The sequence below is a fragment of the Phoenix dactylifera genome, chromosome 12, assembly GCF_051530095.1.
Source record: "Phoenix dactylifera cultivar Ajwa chromosome 12, Ajwa_hap1_PhDact_Kaust_v1.1, whole genome shotgun sequence".
Lineage (NCBI taxonomy): Eukaryota > Viridiplantae > Streptophyta > Magnoliopsida > Arecales > Arecaceae > Phoenix > Phoenix dactylifera.
The window spans coordinates 6544711-6563627 of NC_143201.1; the positions used below are offsets into that span (position 1 = coordinate 6544711).

The following is an 18917-nucleotide window of genomic DNA, read 5'->3' on the forward strand; positions in this document are numbered from 1 at the left end:
ACGATGTCAGTACGGTACGGTACATAATTTTTTTGGCGTACTAAGAGTCGGTACACCATCCATACCTGGTAGGCTGGTACCAATACTGAACCGGTACGGTATGGTATGCTCCATAGTCCATACTATTCGATTCGGATTGGTATGGCATACCATAGTTCCGACAATAAAAAACGAGAAACTGGCGAGTGGTAAGAGAGGAAGAAGGAAAGAGAGGAAAAAAGAGGGAGGGAGGGAAAGAGGGAGAGGGTGGCGATGAACGGCAGCCGTCGGAATAGGACTGAGATAGGGAGAGAGGGCTTTCGAAGCCCTCTCTCCTCCATGTATTGGAACAGCGGCGGAGCACCTATTTCTAAAGAAAATAGGGGCTCCCCCTCCTTCTAGTCTCTCTCTATTGTGCTCTCTCGCTCTCTCCCTCCCTTCCTCTCTCTATCCCTCCCTCCCTCTCTCCTCTCTCCTCTCTCCTCTCTCTCTGTCTCTCAGTCCTGTTCCGGCGGCCATTGCTCATTGTCGTCCTCTCCCTCTCTCCCTCCTTCCTCTCTCTGTCCCTCTCTCTCCCTCTTTCCTCTCTTTTCTTGTCCCTCGCCCCCTTCTTCCACGTCTCTCTCTGTCACGCTCTCCCATTCTCTCCCTCCCTTCCTCTCCCTCTCTCTCCCTCCCTCCCTCCCTCTTCCTGTCTCTCTTCTTCATCTCCCCCTCCCTTGCCAGTCTCTTTGTCAGTTCATGAATGTCAGTACCTTGGCTGAAAGACCGCGACATATGTGGCGATAGCAGGCGATGATGGCAGGTGGCTGGTGGTAGTGACAAAAATAGAAAGGAAGAAGGAAACAGGGGATCAACTTATCGAAACAAGGCTCGCTGTCGAACTGAGCCTCCGCTCGCTCGCTAGCAGCTAGGATTCAACATTGGTCGTAGGTCATCAAGGAGAGATGGCTGGAAAATGAAGCAACGGTGGTCGGTTTCAAAAATAGGGGAAGAGGGCTAACAAACATGGAAAAGGGGATGACATTTTCGGTTGATTTCTGGCAATTCCTTGTCAGAATCCGGTCGGCATGGCTAGGGTAGAGAGAGGGAGAAGAGGATAAGGCGCCATTACCTTGAATTTGGTGAGGTTCAGCCGCAGCCACGATGAGCAGGTGATGGTGGCCCATGATGGAAAACTCGAGAATGTTCCTACCATTAATATACCCAAATGTTCCAATGCTTTTTGTTGTCATAAGTTGATGGGCATGGGGATCTTTTCTTCATCACAATGCTAGCACGAAAAAAATGTAAAACAATTGCTGCACCCAAAAAATGGTCAAAATGCTCCCATGTCGATTAAGTCATTATTCAATACCAATGCAAAACATGGGGTCACCCCGGTCATTTCACTGGTGTAAACAGCTTGTTGGATAATGCAATTGTAGAATTGCAATGATACCCTTCTTTAATAGAGTTATTAAATTTTTTTTATTCTTCCATATCCTTCTCTTGCTTTATTTCCTACCTTAGCATTCTCCTTAGCATGTGTTGGTATTTGATCCCTCTCCATGTCCATGCAACATCTGTATACATATAATTATGAAATAATTTGCTGATGTATTAATAATTGAGTTTCTTAATGCATCATTATTTGTTTCTTTGAGCAATTCAGTGCTTGCTGAGTGGAAACCACCAGTCTATGACAATTCAGGTGGTATAAAACTGGTGACAGCAACCACACGTCGTAATTCACCAAATGTAAGAATCATGATGTAACTTGTTTTTCTAAATTTGTTTGATGTATTTATGTTAGAGCCTGGTATGCAAGTTGTGACATAAATGACTGGCCACTTTTTTTTACTTTAAGGACTGAATTTTATTTATTGTCATAAATGATCTTATTAAAAAGAATTGTGGAATGATAAGCTTACGAGGATCATATGTGTTGCTAAGTAAGATATCTTGAGCACTCAAATTTTTCTCTTGAAAATTTGTTAGTTCCCTGCTGCTTCAAACATATAAGATTGATGCATCGTGTTCACAGAAGTTTGGCTATCTGAAACCCCTAACAGGCGTAAGCAAGTAGTATGAACTTCAAATTTATGCCAGAAAGTTTTGAACTGGCCTACAAATATGTTTCAAGTTTCAACCTTAAGATATATTGTGCTGTAGATCGGTGCTCTGCTTGAAAACAACCAATGAAAGATAAACTGGCTTTTTAGGTTCTGAGTAATGACCAATAGCCACATCAGTGAAATGGGTTGTCAGATTGATCTCTACAATTTAGTAGCTGACCAACAAAAGCCCCTGTGAGTTTCCAGACTTGAATTTGTGTTTTATCAAATAGTTATTACCTAGACATATTGGATTGTCTTTGGTATGTTTGCAGAAGTATATATTTGTGATTTGGTCTGCTAAAGTAAGAGCGAAGCTGGTAAGCCCTATTAATTTTTAAAGTAGAGGACCTGATTACAGACCACTTCTGTGTGAACCTAAGACTAAATAGGGTTGTGCATTCTTTAACATCCATCTAGCTCATTGTATGTTGCTACAATATGGTGTATCTAAGTGCATGTCAGTGTTTCCTAGTTGCTAATTGTGCTGACCTAGGTGCCAAGAGGTTTATAGTGTGAATGTTGGAACAATCTGGGCATCGGCTTAGCTTGGTTTATGGCATTGCAGTGGCCTAGTGAGCTGTTGAAAAGTGTAATTGTAACAACCTAAGACCTCACCCAAAATGGCTAGCCGGAAGATATTATTTGGGTTTCTTGATTTTATATAAGTATCCAAGATCTACCCAGCGAATAATCGATGTGGGACTAAGCATATGCCTGCACGGGTCCTACATACTTCTCCTATTTAAGCTCTGACGTCCTCGTCGGGCTAAGGGTTCAAATCTATTCAAATCTAATCACAAACACCACTATCGACCCCCCAATGGATTCATGCTGTAGTGTCCCCTAGTCCACATAGGTAATGGGCCAAGTTCGCTCTGATACCATTTGTCATAACCCAGGACATCACCCAAAATGGCCAGCCATAAGGTATTATTTAGATTTCATGATCTTGTATAAGTACCCAAGATCTACCCAGCGTATAACTGATGTGGGACTAAACACACACACCTGCTGGATAGATCTTGAGTACTTATAGAGGATCAAAGAATCCAAATAATACCTTCTGGCTGGCCATTTTGGATGATGTCCTGAGTTTTTACAAATGGTATCAGAGTGGATCCAGCCTATAACCTATGTGGATTAGGGGACACTGCAGCACGGATCCATTGGGGCTGACCACGGACCGATCGTGGTGCTTGTGATTAGATTTGAACCCTTAGTCCGATGAGGACATCACGGCTTAAACAGGGGGAGTATGTGAGGTGTTAGGATCTGATGCATGCCGCAGAAAAATTTCAAAAATTTTCAGATCTGCAGCGGAAGGCATGCAAGATCCCGTTCATCGCATGAACGTATTTTAAAACCGTCGTTTGTAAAAAGATTAGGATTAAATTCTTTTAAACCATTTAAAAATCAATAAGAAGATCAGATCTTCACCTTGTGCGGGTAGAAGGTCTCCGCAAATCTGATTTACCTGGATTTGTTGAAGGTTTGATGGAAGCCGCACGCGCGTCCGACATCTACGGGTATCCACACGAGGCAAAGCACCGATTGAAGCTTTTAGATCTCCCCGGGGTGCTAGCTCCCTTGCAGAGATGGCTATTGATGCTGATATCCTCCCTATCAATCAACTCTTGAATGCCTAAGGGAGGAGGAAGAAGAAGGATGGTTCAATGGAAGGAGAACAAAAACCCGCAGCCTTTTCTTTTTCCTTCGCGTTGGAACCAAGGAAGGGGATGAAGTAGACCACGCCAAGAGCTTCTTTTCCCTTGCTTCCTTGTGGCTGAAAGGAGGAATGGAAGGAGGTTCCTTGCTGCCAAAAATCCCAAGAAAAACCATGAAAAATTCGGAGCCCCTTTGAACCCCTCTTTTATGGTGTGTGGATAGAGATGAGCTCCTAAATTTTAGGAGCTCATCTTTATCCCTTTGTGAATTCAAAATAGGAGGGGCATGGCCCCTCCTTTTTCCTTCACGCCACCAGCCAAGGGAGAGGCGTAGGCCCCTCCCTCTTCTCCCATTTGGTTAGCCCCCACTTAATCTAATTAAGTGGGGAGGGTTGGGTCCAAGTGCTAGGATTCAATCCTATTCAAAATAGGATTTGCACCCATTTCAATTTTCTCCAAATCCTAATCTAATTAGGATTTAATTGAACCATGACTCAATTGAACTCTTCAATCCTAATCCAATTAGGAGTCTTTTAATTAATTAGATTAAAATTAAAATTAATTAGGACTTAAGAAAATCCTAATCTAATTAGGACTTATTAAATTTCAGCCCTTTAGGATTTTAAAAATCCTACTCCAAATAGGACTCTAATTTAATTTGAAATCCTAATGCAATTAGGACTCCAAGGATCCTACTCCAAGTAGGACTCGTGATCAAGTCCAATTAATTAAATCTAATTAATTAAATTAAATTGCAATCCGTTTGCAATTATTTCTTCTTCAACTCACTAACTCTTAGCGGGTTAACTAATTATCAATCAAATTGATTATTTGTAATTTCTAATCACAATTCAACCATCGGTTCGGTCAATACCTCTAATGTGTGTGACCCCATAGGTTCTATTCTGACTGGTAGTGAGATATATTGCGATCTCTATCACAATATCATTGAAAACTTCTTTCAATGGGTTAAAACAATTCCAACTCAACTAACCAGGGATCATCGACCATCAAGATGGTCCCTATGAGTCTCACCATCCACCAGTGACACCTAGCAGCATGTAGTGGCAACCCAGCAGAATGGAATGATGAACCTCTAGGTGCAGTTATCGTATGATACAGTCCTTCTATCGTAGATCTCTACAGAACGAAGGTCATGGATAACTCGTCAAACCCCGTCGTCTGTCATATGTCTAGATTTATTCGACTTGAGTTCGAGAGTGGAAAACTCTTTCTCCACTATATATACTGCCCTGGCCAAGGTCTTAGAACTCAGTTTTATAAATCATATAGGATCACTCCTCATCTATCAAGGTCGATAGATTCCATGTAGGTGCATACCCTACTCCTACAGTGAACCTACTGCAGCCAATCTACACTATAAGGACCCATATGACTAGAGATCATGTATATGTGTAGTCAAACTACAATAACCTCATTGTGAGTAGCCGAATCACCGCAGGTCAAAGGACCAATCACACTACTGCAACATCAAGCAAGTCACTGACGAGTGGATAGACATCCAAGTGACTTCTTATCTTGGTCACGATCAGTACCCTTGTTCTCTAACAAGCACTTGCACTATCACTTCAGTGTCTCTACACTGTGAACTCGAGTCTCGTCCATCCTTAAGGAAAGCGATCTGTGCACTGATCTTATCGGATCGATCACCGTCCTCGTGATGATCCATTGATCAGGAGTATTTAGAAATTAATCACCAATGATACATGGCTCAAATTCTCAACTCTTGAGAATATGCATTATCATCTTATTAATTTCTTGGACGATTCATAGACACATAAACAATATGAATGAAAAAAATGCTCATTTATTATTCAATAATAATAAAGTCAAGTACAAAACAATGTCCCAGAATTAATAATGTGTCAGCCAGATTGGCTTCTAGGGCATATATCTAACAATGAGGACCCATGCCGGCATGTGTTTAGTCCTACATCAGTTATTCACTGAATAGATCTTGGGTACTTATATAGGATCAAGAAACCCAAATAATACCTTCTGACTAGCCTTTTTGGGTGAGGTACTAGTGCATACCGTCTTGTATCGGTGCCTACTCTACTGTACCGATACCAAACCAATCTTAATACGGAGGCGTATAGGGTATCGGCGCACCAAACCAACCCACATATTGGGCATACCTACACTGTATCTACATGGTACTAGTACGTGATCCAATATTGCAATTGCGAACCTTGGTTAATATGTTATCATGATATTTCTTGGCATGACTAATGATCTTCTATTTGGACAATCTACTTGACAGAATCTAATTCACGTATAGATTTATAGATTCTAGCACCTTTCCGCATTTTGAGATTATGAATTTAGGTGAATTTTGTCTCATTGCTTTACTCAATTTGTAGTTAGTAACAGTGAAGAAAGGAAAATATTTTAGTAATGTGGTTGTCCTTATTGTTCTTATATATGATTATTTTTATCAAACAAGATGTCACAGAATCGACAAAACCAACAATTATTGGCCTCCATTTTTCGGGAACTGCAAGGCCATGTGTTGCTGGTCTAGAACAAAGCGCATTTGGTATTCCTTCTCTGATCTTATAGCAGTCCTGGGTTGTTACAAATGATATTATTCGGATTCTAGCCGGAATGGTATCGGAGTGGACGTGGCCCATAACCAATGTGGACTAAGGAACATTGCAAAACATGCTTATTGAGGCTAACCATAGGCCGATCGTAGTGCTTGTGATTAGATTTGAATGGATTTTGACCCTTAGCCTGACGAGGATGTGAGGGCTTAAATAGTAAGAGTATGTGAGGACCCATGCAGGCGTGTGTTTAGTCCCACATCAGTTATTCGCTGAGTAGATCTTGAATACAGGATCAAAAAACTCAAATAATACCTTTTGACTAGCCATTTTGGGTAAGTTCCTAGGTTGTTATAAATAGTATCAGAGCAAACTCAATCCATAACCTATGTGGATTAGGTGACACTGCAGCATGGATCCATTAGGGCTGACCACAATCTGATTGTGGTGCTTGTGCTTGTGCTTGTGATTGGGGCTAGCCATTGTGGTGCATAACGTGGTACGCCTCGGTACAGGCTAGTACATATCTCGGTACGCCTCGGTATGCCTTGGTACGGCTCGGTATGCCTTAGTACGGCTCGGTAATCCTCGGTATAGATCAGTACGCCTCAATATAGGGCGGTACATCTCAGTACATGGTAGTACGAGACTTATATTGACTCGAAGTTGAATTTCGTAGTAGTTTCCTCCCAGTATGGTAAGGTAAAATTGACCATGGACTTTTCTCTCATTAGCATTAGATGGGATCATGGTTGTCCATCGGGATGCTCCTTTATTTGTAAGAAGGGGAAGAAGCAAAAGAAGATCCTAAGAAGTTGCTTTTTATTTAAATGTTAAATTCAAACTTTGAAGTGTTATATGGGATCATGGCCATCCATCAGGATGCTCCTCTGTTATGTGCATTGCATGTGCATCGCACATGCTGCATTCTAATTCAAGAAGAGGAGAATAGGCAATCTTATTTAAATTTTAAATTCAAAATCTTAGGTGACTTTTCTCTCATTAGCATTAGATGGGATCGTGGCCATCCATCAGGATTCTCCTTTATTTGTATGTTCCATGTGTGTCGCAGAAGAGAACAAGCAGTCTTTATTTAAATGTTAAATTCAAAATCTCAAGTGACTTTTCTCTCATTAACATTAAATAGGATCATGCTCATCCATTAGGATACTCCTTTATTTGTATGTTCAATGTGCATCTTGCTATTTGGGGCTATAAAAATGTTTTAGTGCTTAATGCTGCTAGAAGTGTCATTTCTTCCAGTAGCATTAGAAGGGATCATGGCCATCCATCAGGTTGCTCCTGTGTGTGCATTGCATGTGCGTCGGACATGCTGCATTCTAATCCTATATTATTGTTACTGACCTATGGCTGTAAAAATGCATTACCACTTGATAACACTTGGTGCTTTTTGTGCTGCACAAATTTTTGATGTCTGAAGATAACATATGTCGCAAGCTACAATCATGACTTATGAGTACTTTGCTATTAACCTATCGCCACAATTCATGCTACCAAAGTAGAATTATGTTTGTCTAATTTTAATAAATTTTGCCAGACATTGATTTATATTTTCGCCTTGTTCCAGAGTATAGATTCCAAGATTCATCACAATAATCTTATCAACAACATATTGGCCAAGGTTTTGTCCTTTAAACATGTTTACTCATGGAGTTTGGCTTATTTGTTTGTTTGATAACTTTAGGATATTGTGGAATTGCAGGTAGAAGGAAACCTTGCTGGGGCAGATGATGCTATCATGCTAGACAAAGATGGTTTTGTATCAGAAACAAATGCCACAAACATTGTGAGGAAATATTATGATAGACTTTTAGTAAATATATTATTGATGTTTATCTGATAGTACAACTGATTTTTCTTGCAGTTCATGGTAAAAAAGGGGCAAGTATCCACGCCTCATGCTGACTACTGCCTTCCAGGCATCACTCGAGCAACTGTAATTTCCATATCCTTTGTTTCTTTTAAGTAGCACTAATTCATCTATTAGAGAAGTAGCTTCCACAAATATAAGAAAATGCAAGTGACAATACACTTCAGCACACCCGTAATGTATAATACTTGCTTTTGGAATCTTTCTTAAAATTATGACCCACAACATAGATGAGATTATTTGCCACTTATCTACCACTTTTTTCTTGAAATGCATAGCCTTTAAAGGGTGAAGAACAAGACAACCAGCAAATACAACTTCCCAAACTAGAAGCACGAAAAGTTTAGCATTAATTAAATAGGCACCACCAAGTTACACCATCTTGATATCGGGCCCCGTACCAATGCCACCCTATCACTATCAGTATGCTCTATACCATCCGGTTCGGTATGGTATGGTGTACCATGGGTACCACCAAATAGACCTACTAAGCTAATTTATTAATAAAAATTAAGTACCTAGTTGATATCGCATCATATCGGGTGTCCCGAATCAGAATAATGAGGTTCTAGGTCTAGGGATGCTCTTGGTATCTAGCATCCTTGGAAACCACTAGTGCCCCAGTTGGTACTACTTGGTACATGGGATCGTACTAGCAGTTTGCCCTGATGCTAAACAGTACCACTCAAAAGGCTCCAAAAGCCCTTTTCTTCTTGTGGAGGAAGGAGGGAGGGAGACAAGGAGAAAGAGTTCAGAACCAGAACCATTAGAGAACATCTAAAAGGAACGGTGTTGGTGTCAATACCTGGCACCATAAAATCCAATTGTGCGCCCTAAAGCCTAACCTAACCCTAATATAGGACTTAGACAAACCCTAAACAACCATAAGATATGGAAAAACAAAAAAAATAAATAAAGGGTCTCATTGCAATATCAAGATGTCATAATGTATTGTGTTTGTGCCAGTACCCTAGCACGCCAATACTGTACCCGACCCAGTCCTAGACTAATACCAACACTGATAAGGCACTTTAAACCCTGCATATTACACAATGAGCAAGTATATTAACTATTAAGGTTCTTTACCTTATTTGCCAACTATGCAAAATGCCTTGAAGGTGAGATAACAATAATATAGTTTAGTAAAATATGATTCTATTGTCTTGAACCTCTACAAACTAGAACCATCCTAATCACTTGGAATTTTCGAAAATACCAATCAATAGGGTAAGATATTTTTACCTCCTCAAGCTTCTCATTGAGAAGGTTTCTTCTTAAAGATAAGGCCACCAAACCCACCAGACACTCTCGTCAGTAGTTATACAAATATCGAATAAGCCTAGAGTATTAGAGAATATCAGAATATCCAATGTAGCAAGTGACTCTGGATACCAAGATTTGTTTGATGTTTTGAAAATTGTGTTACAAGAGCATTAGTTGGTGAATGAACATCATTTGATAAATTAGTCTTTTTTTTAAAATATGGTTGAGTAACTTTTGTCTTTGAAACATCAGGTTATGGATCTTGTGGTGAAAGAGAACCTGGTCCTACACGAGCGACGTATTAGTCTATCTGAGTTTCATACTGCAGATGAGGTATGCAATTTCAAATATGGAGAACTTTTGAAGCTTTCACTCAAGGGATTTTTCCATGTGTTACATTTCAAATAAATGTTAATGAAACTGCTTTGTAACAATGTTGACTGTACGTATCATCATGTTTGTATATTCTGCTATTGGAACCATGTGATTCTATTTCCATTGTTAGCTAGATACTGTTCAACTCTCAACAAATTCTTTGTCATCTGTCCTTATAGGTTTCCTCTTTGCTTGAGTTTTACAATGACAGTTTGTGCTGTTACTAGACTAAGATTAATAAAGTCAAGCTGCAGTCATGAAACTTGTATGATAGATATTACATGTCAGTGACAGTTGAGAGAATGTTGATGATAATTACCAGACTTCTAGGTGATGATTAATACATTTGCTTCTAGGTGTCAGCAAGGTTGACTAAACTATCCTGAATCGCCCGGTTCAGGGCATACTGACACGAACTAGTCAATTACCGAGATGGTTCAGTGGGTCAGCTTGGTAAGATTACGAACAAGGATGAATCAAGCTGAACCAAGGGTAGTTTGGGCCTCTTACCAACCTAATAATTGGGGACGAGGTAGAGAAGGCCCTCCTATGACCTTCTTTGCCTTCTCTTTTTCAAAAACACTAGTTTTAGGGTAAAAGTGAGAGGAAATAGGGATTTCTGCCTGTTTTCAAGCTAAATCCCACCAAAATCAGGTTTTAATCCCCTCCATTCTAGCCATTCCTCTCTGCTTTTCCTTTTCATGCCTAAAATAGGCCAAAAATTGGAAATCAGCAAAAAATATGCCAAAATTTTGTATTTTGGCATGATTTCATAATATGCTTTAGGTCTAATAATGAACAATGTATTGACGAAGAAATCATAATTTTTCATTAATCATATAATTTTTAAATTAAAAATATTAAAAGTAGTAATAAATAAAATAATATTCATTTTTTTTAGAAAATGGTAACATGTTTGGGGGTATATATGCTGCAAGCTATCTTAGTTTTATAGCAATTTATTTAAATTTGGGTGTGGTTATGGCTACCCAAATCTAAGCCCAAATTCAAGTAAATATCAAGAATAAGTGATGATTAATACATACTAATAGGCTAAAATAGATATATGTAGTATCTGGTAGGATTCTACATTAATCTGAATTAAAATTAATTTTTACTAATTTTAATTACATGTTAATTTTTTTACTAAAAATAATTAAAAATATTTTAGAAATATAAAAATATGAAAATTTTGTTTCTTGTGTCGATAATGCAAACATATTTTTTGAAGTAATTCAACCATTTTTGAATTACAATGTAAATTATCTAATTTTCAAGTATTTAATTAATTAATTGTTAGTTCAACTAAAAATCATGAAAATATGGTAATGTGCATCAGCAATTGGGGCATATTTTTTGGGACAACATGCATAGTTTTACGTAATACTATAAATTACTACATATTCATAAGGTTCGCCGTACCGACATACCGGTGCGGTCTAGTATTGGTACGGTATCGGTACCAAACCGAGCCGAACCGGTACCGTACCGAAAGTGCCACAGCGCGTGGTACTTAGTGCCATGCGCTGTTTCCCATGAAGAACACCCCGTACCGATGTGAACAGGCTCAGTTCGCACCGGTACGAGTATTTACCGGTGCGAACTAGTATGGGTATGTATCGGTGCGAACCAAGCCGGTTCGCACCGGTAAAAGCCATGAACCGATCGGTTCTGACCCAAATTGGGTCGAAACCGATTTCAATAGTCCGATTTTAATAGTCGTACCGTATCGGTGCCTGTCGGTATCGGTACGGTACGGGCTGACCGACCGGTACCGATCGGTTCAGCAGACCATGCTACATATATTAAGGGACATTAAACTATAAAAGTCCAAATTTTTGTATAATTTTTTTTTAAAAAAAAGTATAGATTTGCTTTATGTAGTTTATGATGATGAATGAGGTGGTTCATGACGTGCATTTGTCAAACTTGCAGAAATGGATCCAAGAAGGAAAAAGAAGGATATTGGTTGGGTGCAAGGTGTGATGATTTCAAAATGGCACCATTGGAGGTGCAAATATGCAATGCGGAGTTTAGCACGATGGAGTGATGATTTTGAAACTTCTAGTCTGTGATTACATTAATGTGGCTGCATGTAAAAAATCTCCACTGGAGGTCTGGCAATTGATAAAGAAGCAATTTGTCGATTTTAGAGTGAGCAAGAGAAGTGCAGGGAAGCAAGGAAAGATTAAGTGTCGGGTAGCTAAACCACCATCATGGAGATCTGGAGTACTATGAGAAATTAGATCCAAATGACATGGAGGAGGCTCAAATTCAAACTACCATACGAGACAGTCTAAATGATCAATGGTAGAGGGACGAGATTGCCAGCACAGGGCATAGTTTGTGTCCTCACAATACGAGGGAGTTTCTGGTTCTGAGTCCACCATAGGAGATCTAGGTTATAGAAGTCGTCCATCAATGAGAGAGATTGTCGATAAAGGTGGCATCGGATGGCATCTATGGTTAGGGCCTTCATTAATGTGAAGGACAAGAAACTTGAGATATACTAGTAGGAGCCACCATTCATGACCAAGATCTACATGCCTTTCCCAGCATAGACTTAAAGTAGCAAAGGATTGATTCTATGCTTGTTCAAGATAAGAAAAAGGACATTGTGGAGAATTATTGCTTTGTAGTTCCACTTCAGCCACATTACTGCAAATACCATAGACAACATCTAATGCTGGTCTGATATTAGCTCCATCCAAAGAGCAGTCACAATGTAGATCCTCTTGGGCCAAAGGATGTATAAAGTGAGCTGCTTAACAGTGATGAAGAGCTAGAGTGATAGATAGCCTCCTACTAGAGCAAGTGGCACACCTACGGTGTAACTTTGATGTGCGATGGATGGTTTGGGCTGCAGAGTATCATCAATTTTTTTAACATATCATGATATGAAGACTCTTTTATAAGTCAGTGGATGCTTCTGACAAGGTGCACAACACCCAGTACATCCTGAAGTAATTGCTCAGATAAGGGAGTAACATGTCATGCAGATGGTTATTGATAGTGGATCATAGTACAAGGCTTCCAAGTTTGTTGTGATGATCATGAGGTGATGCATTACTGGGTCCCATGTGTTGCCTATTGCAAAGACTTATTTCTGATGGAATTGGCAAAATTTGTAGGGTGAAGCAGGTGGTGCAGACATCCCCAACCATTGCAAAATTTATGATGAGAAAGCACATTGGGGGTGAGGTACTAGGTCAGCAAGAACTCACTTTGCCACAAACTATGTTGTACTCCATAGCCCTATTGAGAAGAAGGTGGGCCTGTGTCGGATGTTTATGAGTACTGGGTCGTAGGAGAGTAGATATGCCCATAATAGTATGGAAGGTAGTCATTTGGAGGGCTTAGTGACAAGCCAACAGTTCTAAAAGTAGGCCAACAGAAGTGAAGGCAATTGCACCACTATATCAAGTGCTCAGGATTGTGGATAGTAAGAAGTATTCTCATATGGATTTCTTATATCATATGATTATGTTCCCAAGGTCGTAACTAGGTAGGTGGATCCAAAGCATGCTGATAAGTATATTGACATCATTACGCAGTGGTGGGATTACCAGATGGGCAGGAAGTTGTATCGTAACCCAAGTACAATCCGCAATACTTGTTTATTCTTATTAAATGAAATCCAAATGCAATTATTTATTTGTTAATTAAATCAATTACATATCTTGGCAGCTACTACCTCAACCTAAAGTTCCAATATAGTGTCCCAGGAAAGGTCTGCCATACCACCCCATACCGCCCAATACAGAGCGTATCATACCGTACCAGAAGGAAACCGACACGAAACTCAACTTTGAATCAGTACAAGCCCTGTACTGCCTTATATTTCCCTGTACCGACTTGTACCGGGGCATACCAACCTATACTGAGGCATACCGAGGTGTGTACCGACCTATTCCGAAGCGTGCCAACCTGTATTGAGGCGTATCGAGATAAAAGTTGAGAAGAATGACTAGAAAGCTATTTCGATGCATCATGTATACCGAACCGAACTAGTAAGGTACCGATAGGTACTCAGTACTGAGATTGTGGACCTTGGTCACGGCAATGGACATGGATGAGGAATGATTAATCGCCCTGCACAGCATGATGTACAAAGTAGAGCTGATTTGATCATTGTTGCTAGATGTCTGGAGAAGGTAAGTTAATTTTAATGGGATATAAGAACTTTACTTTGTTAATTAAAGCAAATCATTGATATCATATATCTTGTATGTTTCATAAGGTAAAGCTTTTAGAGAGGGCTTGCACAGTTTTAGTGAGAGGGAAGCTATGCAAGCAAAGATAATATCATGGTATACTATACCGGTCGGTACCGGATGGACCGTACTGGATCCAATTGAAATGCATCCAAGAGGTGAAGCATGATGATCCACTTCATAATGACTTCGTATATGATGAGGAGGATACAATGATTTGTTAGCTTAAGGGCTAGCGGTAGGTAGAGCTTGATGAGCCAGGATCACCTCCTCGACCAGCTAGTTTCATAGCAACGGAGGTTGTGGTGAATGCAGAACAGTGGGCATAGCAACACATGCCATACTTCCAACAAACCGAGCAGCCATAGAGGACAAGGGGAGTCGATCATTATCGCAAGACTATGTCTAAGACATTCTCTCAGATATATGACAAAGTGATGCTAAGAAAAGGTCGCTACAGTCCAGTCCAATCAAGGTAGTGGGGGTAGTCGAGCCACCTAAAAGAGTCGGCAAGCAGGGGCAGTTAAGGAAAGAAAACAGATTTTCAAAACAACAAGCAAGGAAAAGGATAGAAAATTGCAAAACCACTGGAGGGAGTTGATGAGAAGCCTGTTCCCTCAGATTCTAAGACCAGGTACCCTTAGATGACCAGTTGTAGATCATCTCGTGGTACAAGCAATGATGATAATTACAGTTTGAGCAATGATGTATCTGGTGGCCAAGGATGTAGCAGTGGACATGGCAAGGGTGCATACAACTCAGTCATATGGTCTTTACTCAATTCACCAGGTAATTGTATTTCATTTATGCCATGCAGGACACGGACCATAGTGCATGACCTAAGCCCATGAGGATACAATAGCATGTAGAAACAAGCCCCTTGAGGCGGTTCAGGATATGGAACCATTGCAGATGATCTAGCATGTGGAATAAAGTTCCTGGATTTATCTAGATCCTTATGTATACTGCATCGTATTCTACACAACTAGGGTATGACCCATCTGGATATCCCCAAGTTTGAGACATCAGATTCGAGTGGCTACTAATCTCCAATCTTAGATAATGGGTTAGATTTCGTTGCCCATGACCAAAATCCCAATGTCTACAAGTAGCATGAACACTCCATGAGGAATTAGATGCCGGTACATATTTTTTAGTTCAAATCAACTTGATATATATATTTTCCAATTCAAAAATATGCATTGTCTATATTAGTTATATTACAATTGTATTCATTAAGCAGTCGTATGGTCTATTGAGACCAATGTGACATAACGTCAAAATACCCTTGAAATCATAATTTAAACAACCATAAACCTTAAATTATCCCCTAAAACAACAAAAATGGGGGGGGGGGGGAAGAGAAGAATAGTTTACTAGTACCGAACTGGTATGCCAAATTGTATCTAGTGCTTATATGGTATGATTGGATACCATATCATACTAGTCACCGACTGGTATGGTAACCGATACCAAAATAGTGGACATGTTATCTTGAGATAGTTGCTTCATAAGTGCTTCCCATATGACATAATTCTGTTGAGTGAAAACAACATCATAAGATGATGCTTCCATGAGTCTTTTGATTACAATACTTTGCAGAATGTCCGTGAAGTAGCTATCAGCAGCTTGTTTGTATGGAAGAACCTCGACACAAACAAAGAGTTGAGTTTATATAATTTCCTATGCGACCAAGAGGAACTTTGTGGCCTTAGACATTTCTAGTCTCCAGAAATCTGTGAAGTGAAAAGTAGAAAAGTTAATGCTTTTACGTTATTATGCAAACATTTCTTGCTTTCACTAAGAAATGATGGGGCTGAGAAAGTATTTTGATCCACAGGAACCATATCTTAGCTGCATACATAGTATCATGCAGTATACCTATGCTGTAATTCTAATATGTCATATTCTTTCTTTAGATACAGGCACCACTGTCTGCAGGCATGGTTGCTCTATGATTTATAAGTTGAGCCTGCTTCATTCTTCACTAAGCTAGCACCAATATGCTGGTGGGATAGCATATGAGATCATAGGTTTAATGGAGAGACAGCAAAGAGTACTAAAATGGCATGTTTGAACATTGATTAACAACTTTGACGGGTGAAAAGGATTGACAACATGACTACTATAACTCCCTCTTTGAACTTTGTGTTATTCAAATTGTCTTGACAAATGACAATTAGTTGCCTACATGATCTTCCTAAGGGATATAATATTTTAGAAATTGATTAAGTTTGATCGTGAGAAAAAAACAACTAAGGATCTCGTAGAACATTGGGAAATATCCAAGCCAAAGGCTGCAATTGCAAAGTATGTTGATTGTTGAACGACATTGATGTACTTAAAAAAGGTGATGACAAGGGATATCGCCTGGGGACTTGAGACCATGACATGACTTCTAAAGGCTATTCTATGATTTTAGTAAAGGCTTATGGTACATGGTTATGTTTTTCTTCTCCCCTTGATCTGTTGCGGTGTTACTATAATACTTCCATTAGTAAATAAGTCCTCTTTTTATTAAGAGTAAACAAGTCCTTGATAAGAAGAATTGGTGAATAAGGATTCTTTTAGCAAACCCAAAATGGTCGGAACAAGGCTTGATATTTATGGTTATTTTGTAACATATTGCTCATAATATAAATTTTTCATCATCTGTTCTGGTATTTCTTTCATTATTGTATATAATAAGTTACTATTGTCCTTGTAGTGCATTCTCTTAATCTCATTTTCCCAAAAATTTCACTGTGCCTGTCGTCTTTTAATAATTAAATGGAGAATAGTAAATAAATAAATGACTTGTTGAAATGTTTAGGTGCATTAGAAAAGTCGAAGTTTCAAACTTTCTGATTATTGTTGTTTTTTTAAAAAAATTTACATCCTCTCTACTCCTTGTAGTGACATTAGTATTTTTGTGCACAGGTATGGACAACAGGAACTATGGGTGAACTAACACCAGTGAGTCCCTCTGTCTGTGATGTTGAACTGAAATTATTTGTCTTCTATCTTCCATGCCAGTTTTTGTGGTTATAAATTTTTTCCGTACTATGTCCATGCATCTTTAATCCCAAAAACTTAGTGACTAGGTTAAAGCAACAAGTGGCTAGGTTAAGGCAATATATTATCTTCAAATATATTTTTAATATAATATATGACACATAACATGCAAGTTAATTCAGCTTTTGGTTTGTTTGCCACAGAAAAAGCAAAAAAAGTTATAGTAAACCAGTTCAGTAGGCTGACTAGTAATTTTAACAGCTAAATATCTCTACATGCCATGATCCTTACTGGTTATGAGATACCTTTGCATGGTTCTGACATTGTAATTCTTCCGGTGGTTTTATTAATGAGTCTTGTGCCACAATAATTACCACCACTACTCTCTAGACAACTCTAATGGTGGCAACTACTATATCATTTGTTCATGTGGAAGGTTTAGTTATAGAGTGTCATACATGATTGTATATTCAAGCTCTGGTGTTCACCTGGCAAAGAATGCCCTAGTGCAGCAACAGACACTTGTTCCCAAAAGGCATGCAAGTGCTACCATGACATGTGCCTGGGGCAAGGGAGGGGGACAAAGAGCAAGAACACCACCCTGTACAACAACGATGTGGCAGGTGAAAAGCAAACTAGAGAAACTTGGCATTAGCATCATTCAAGCAAAGAAGGCAGGAGAGCTAAAAAGACAAACTACCAAAAGGTGGAAGGACCCCACCAAGAGGAGATGCATAGGGATTGTTCAGGAACTGAGATGGTGTGGTAGTTTTATGGAGGGAAGACAAGCACATCCAAGAGGACTAATGCAATAAGCAAGTCGTCTCAACTCCCCCTGCCCCAAAAAATGTACTCAAAATTTACCACTCGAGTCTTCCCATCCATTTTGAGAGAAAGTTGTACAATAGACTGATGTAGACATCTTGATCGAGGAACAATAGAGCTTGATTAATTTGAGTTACTTGTATCCTTCCAGTTTTTCTTTTCTTTTTTTTGTGATTGTTGGTGCGTTAAAATGGATGATGATTCATTATTAACAATGGCTGCTTTCAACAGGTTGTCATGATTGATGGGCGCATCATTGGAAATGGAGAAGTTGGTCCTGTGACTAGAAGAATCCAGGATGCTTACAGGGTCCTCACTGCTGAATCAGGGGTGCCAATACCTATGCATGTGGAGTAATCATTCTGAAGACTGAAACTAAGACTAGCTCCAAGCCACTGCCTTCTGATCTGTTCTGTTCACATACACTACAGTGAGGCAGAAATCTGTGGTGATTTGAACTTCATTTTGAACCAGTAGTAATTGTCATATTATTACTGGTGCTCAGTTCTTGTTCCCATCTTGTGTTCCTTCTGTTGATGGCACCAGCTATCCATAGGAAGTGGGATCTGTCCTGACCAAGATTAGCTCTATCCCTGCGCTGGTAGTTATAAAATCTAAATTGGAACAGTGGATCTACTCAGAACTCCAAAAAATTTGGATTCATAACTAACATCATGACATGTTCATAAACTTCAATGAGATTGTAGTACTTCACATGAACCTTATTGAGTGTGAGAATGTGTACATGTCCACATGTTCATTTACGGGAAAGTTTGTGCATACCTGCATGCAATATAGCATTGATACACATTTGTGTCGATTATATAGAGTTCACTGGACCAACCAATGCAGCCCTTAACGAAGGAAGGCTAGCTCCAACATTCGGGGAGAGTGCTGGCTGGTGGATTGGGTAAAGTAGCCTCAATGTTGGATACCTACACCTAATCCCAGGCTAGCCCCGCTTTTGACCAAGCTTCCTCTCATCCTAATTCTCAAAAAAAAAAAAAAAAAAAAAAAAGGAGCTGATTTAATTTCAGATTCAAATC

The 18917-nt window shown here is 39.4% G+C and overlaps 1 protein-coding gene across 7 annotated transcripts in view; it reads left to right on the forward strand.

Annotated features, from left to right (window-relative positions):
* Positions 1–18635, forward strand: part of LOC103713632 (branched-chain-amino-acid aminotransferase-like protein 2) — a 61260-nt gene extending 42625 nt beyond the window's left edge. For 3 of the 7 annotated variants that reach the window (XM_088708895.2, XM_088708897.2, XM_088708898.2), the window contains 7 exons: positions 1634–1719; positions 7898–7951; positions 8033–8116; positions 8195–8266; positions 9716–9796; positions 16972–17007; positions 17559–18013. In XM_088708895.2, the coding sequence (XP_088565021.2) occupies positions 1634–1719; positions 7898–7951; positions 8033–8116; positions 8195–8266; positions 9716–9796; positions 16972–17007; positions 17559–17861 (716 nt within the window). In that variant the 3' untranslated portion in view covers positions 17862–18013. Of the gene's footprint in view, positions 1–1633; positions 1720–7897; positions 7952–8032; positions 8117–8194; positions 8267–9715; positions 9797–16971; positions 17008–17558; positions 18014–18102 lie in introns of those variants that run through there. The other 4 variants (XM_008800633.6, XM_088708900.2, XM_088708899.2 and 1 more) reach the window with 3 other exon arrangements.
* The last annotated feature ends 282 nt before the right edge of the window (positions 18636–18917 follow it).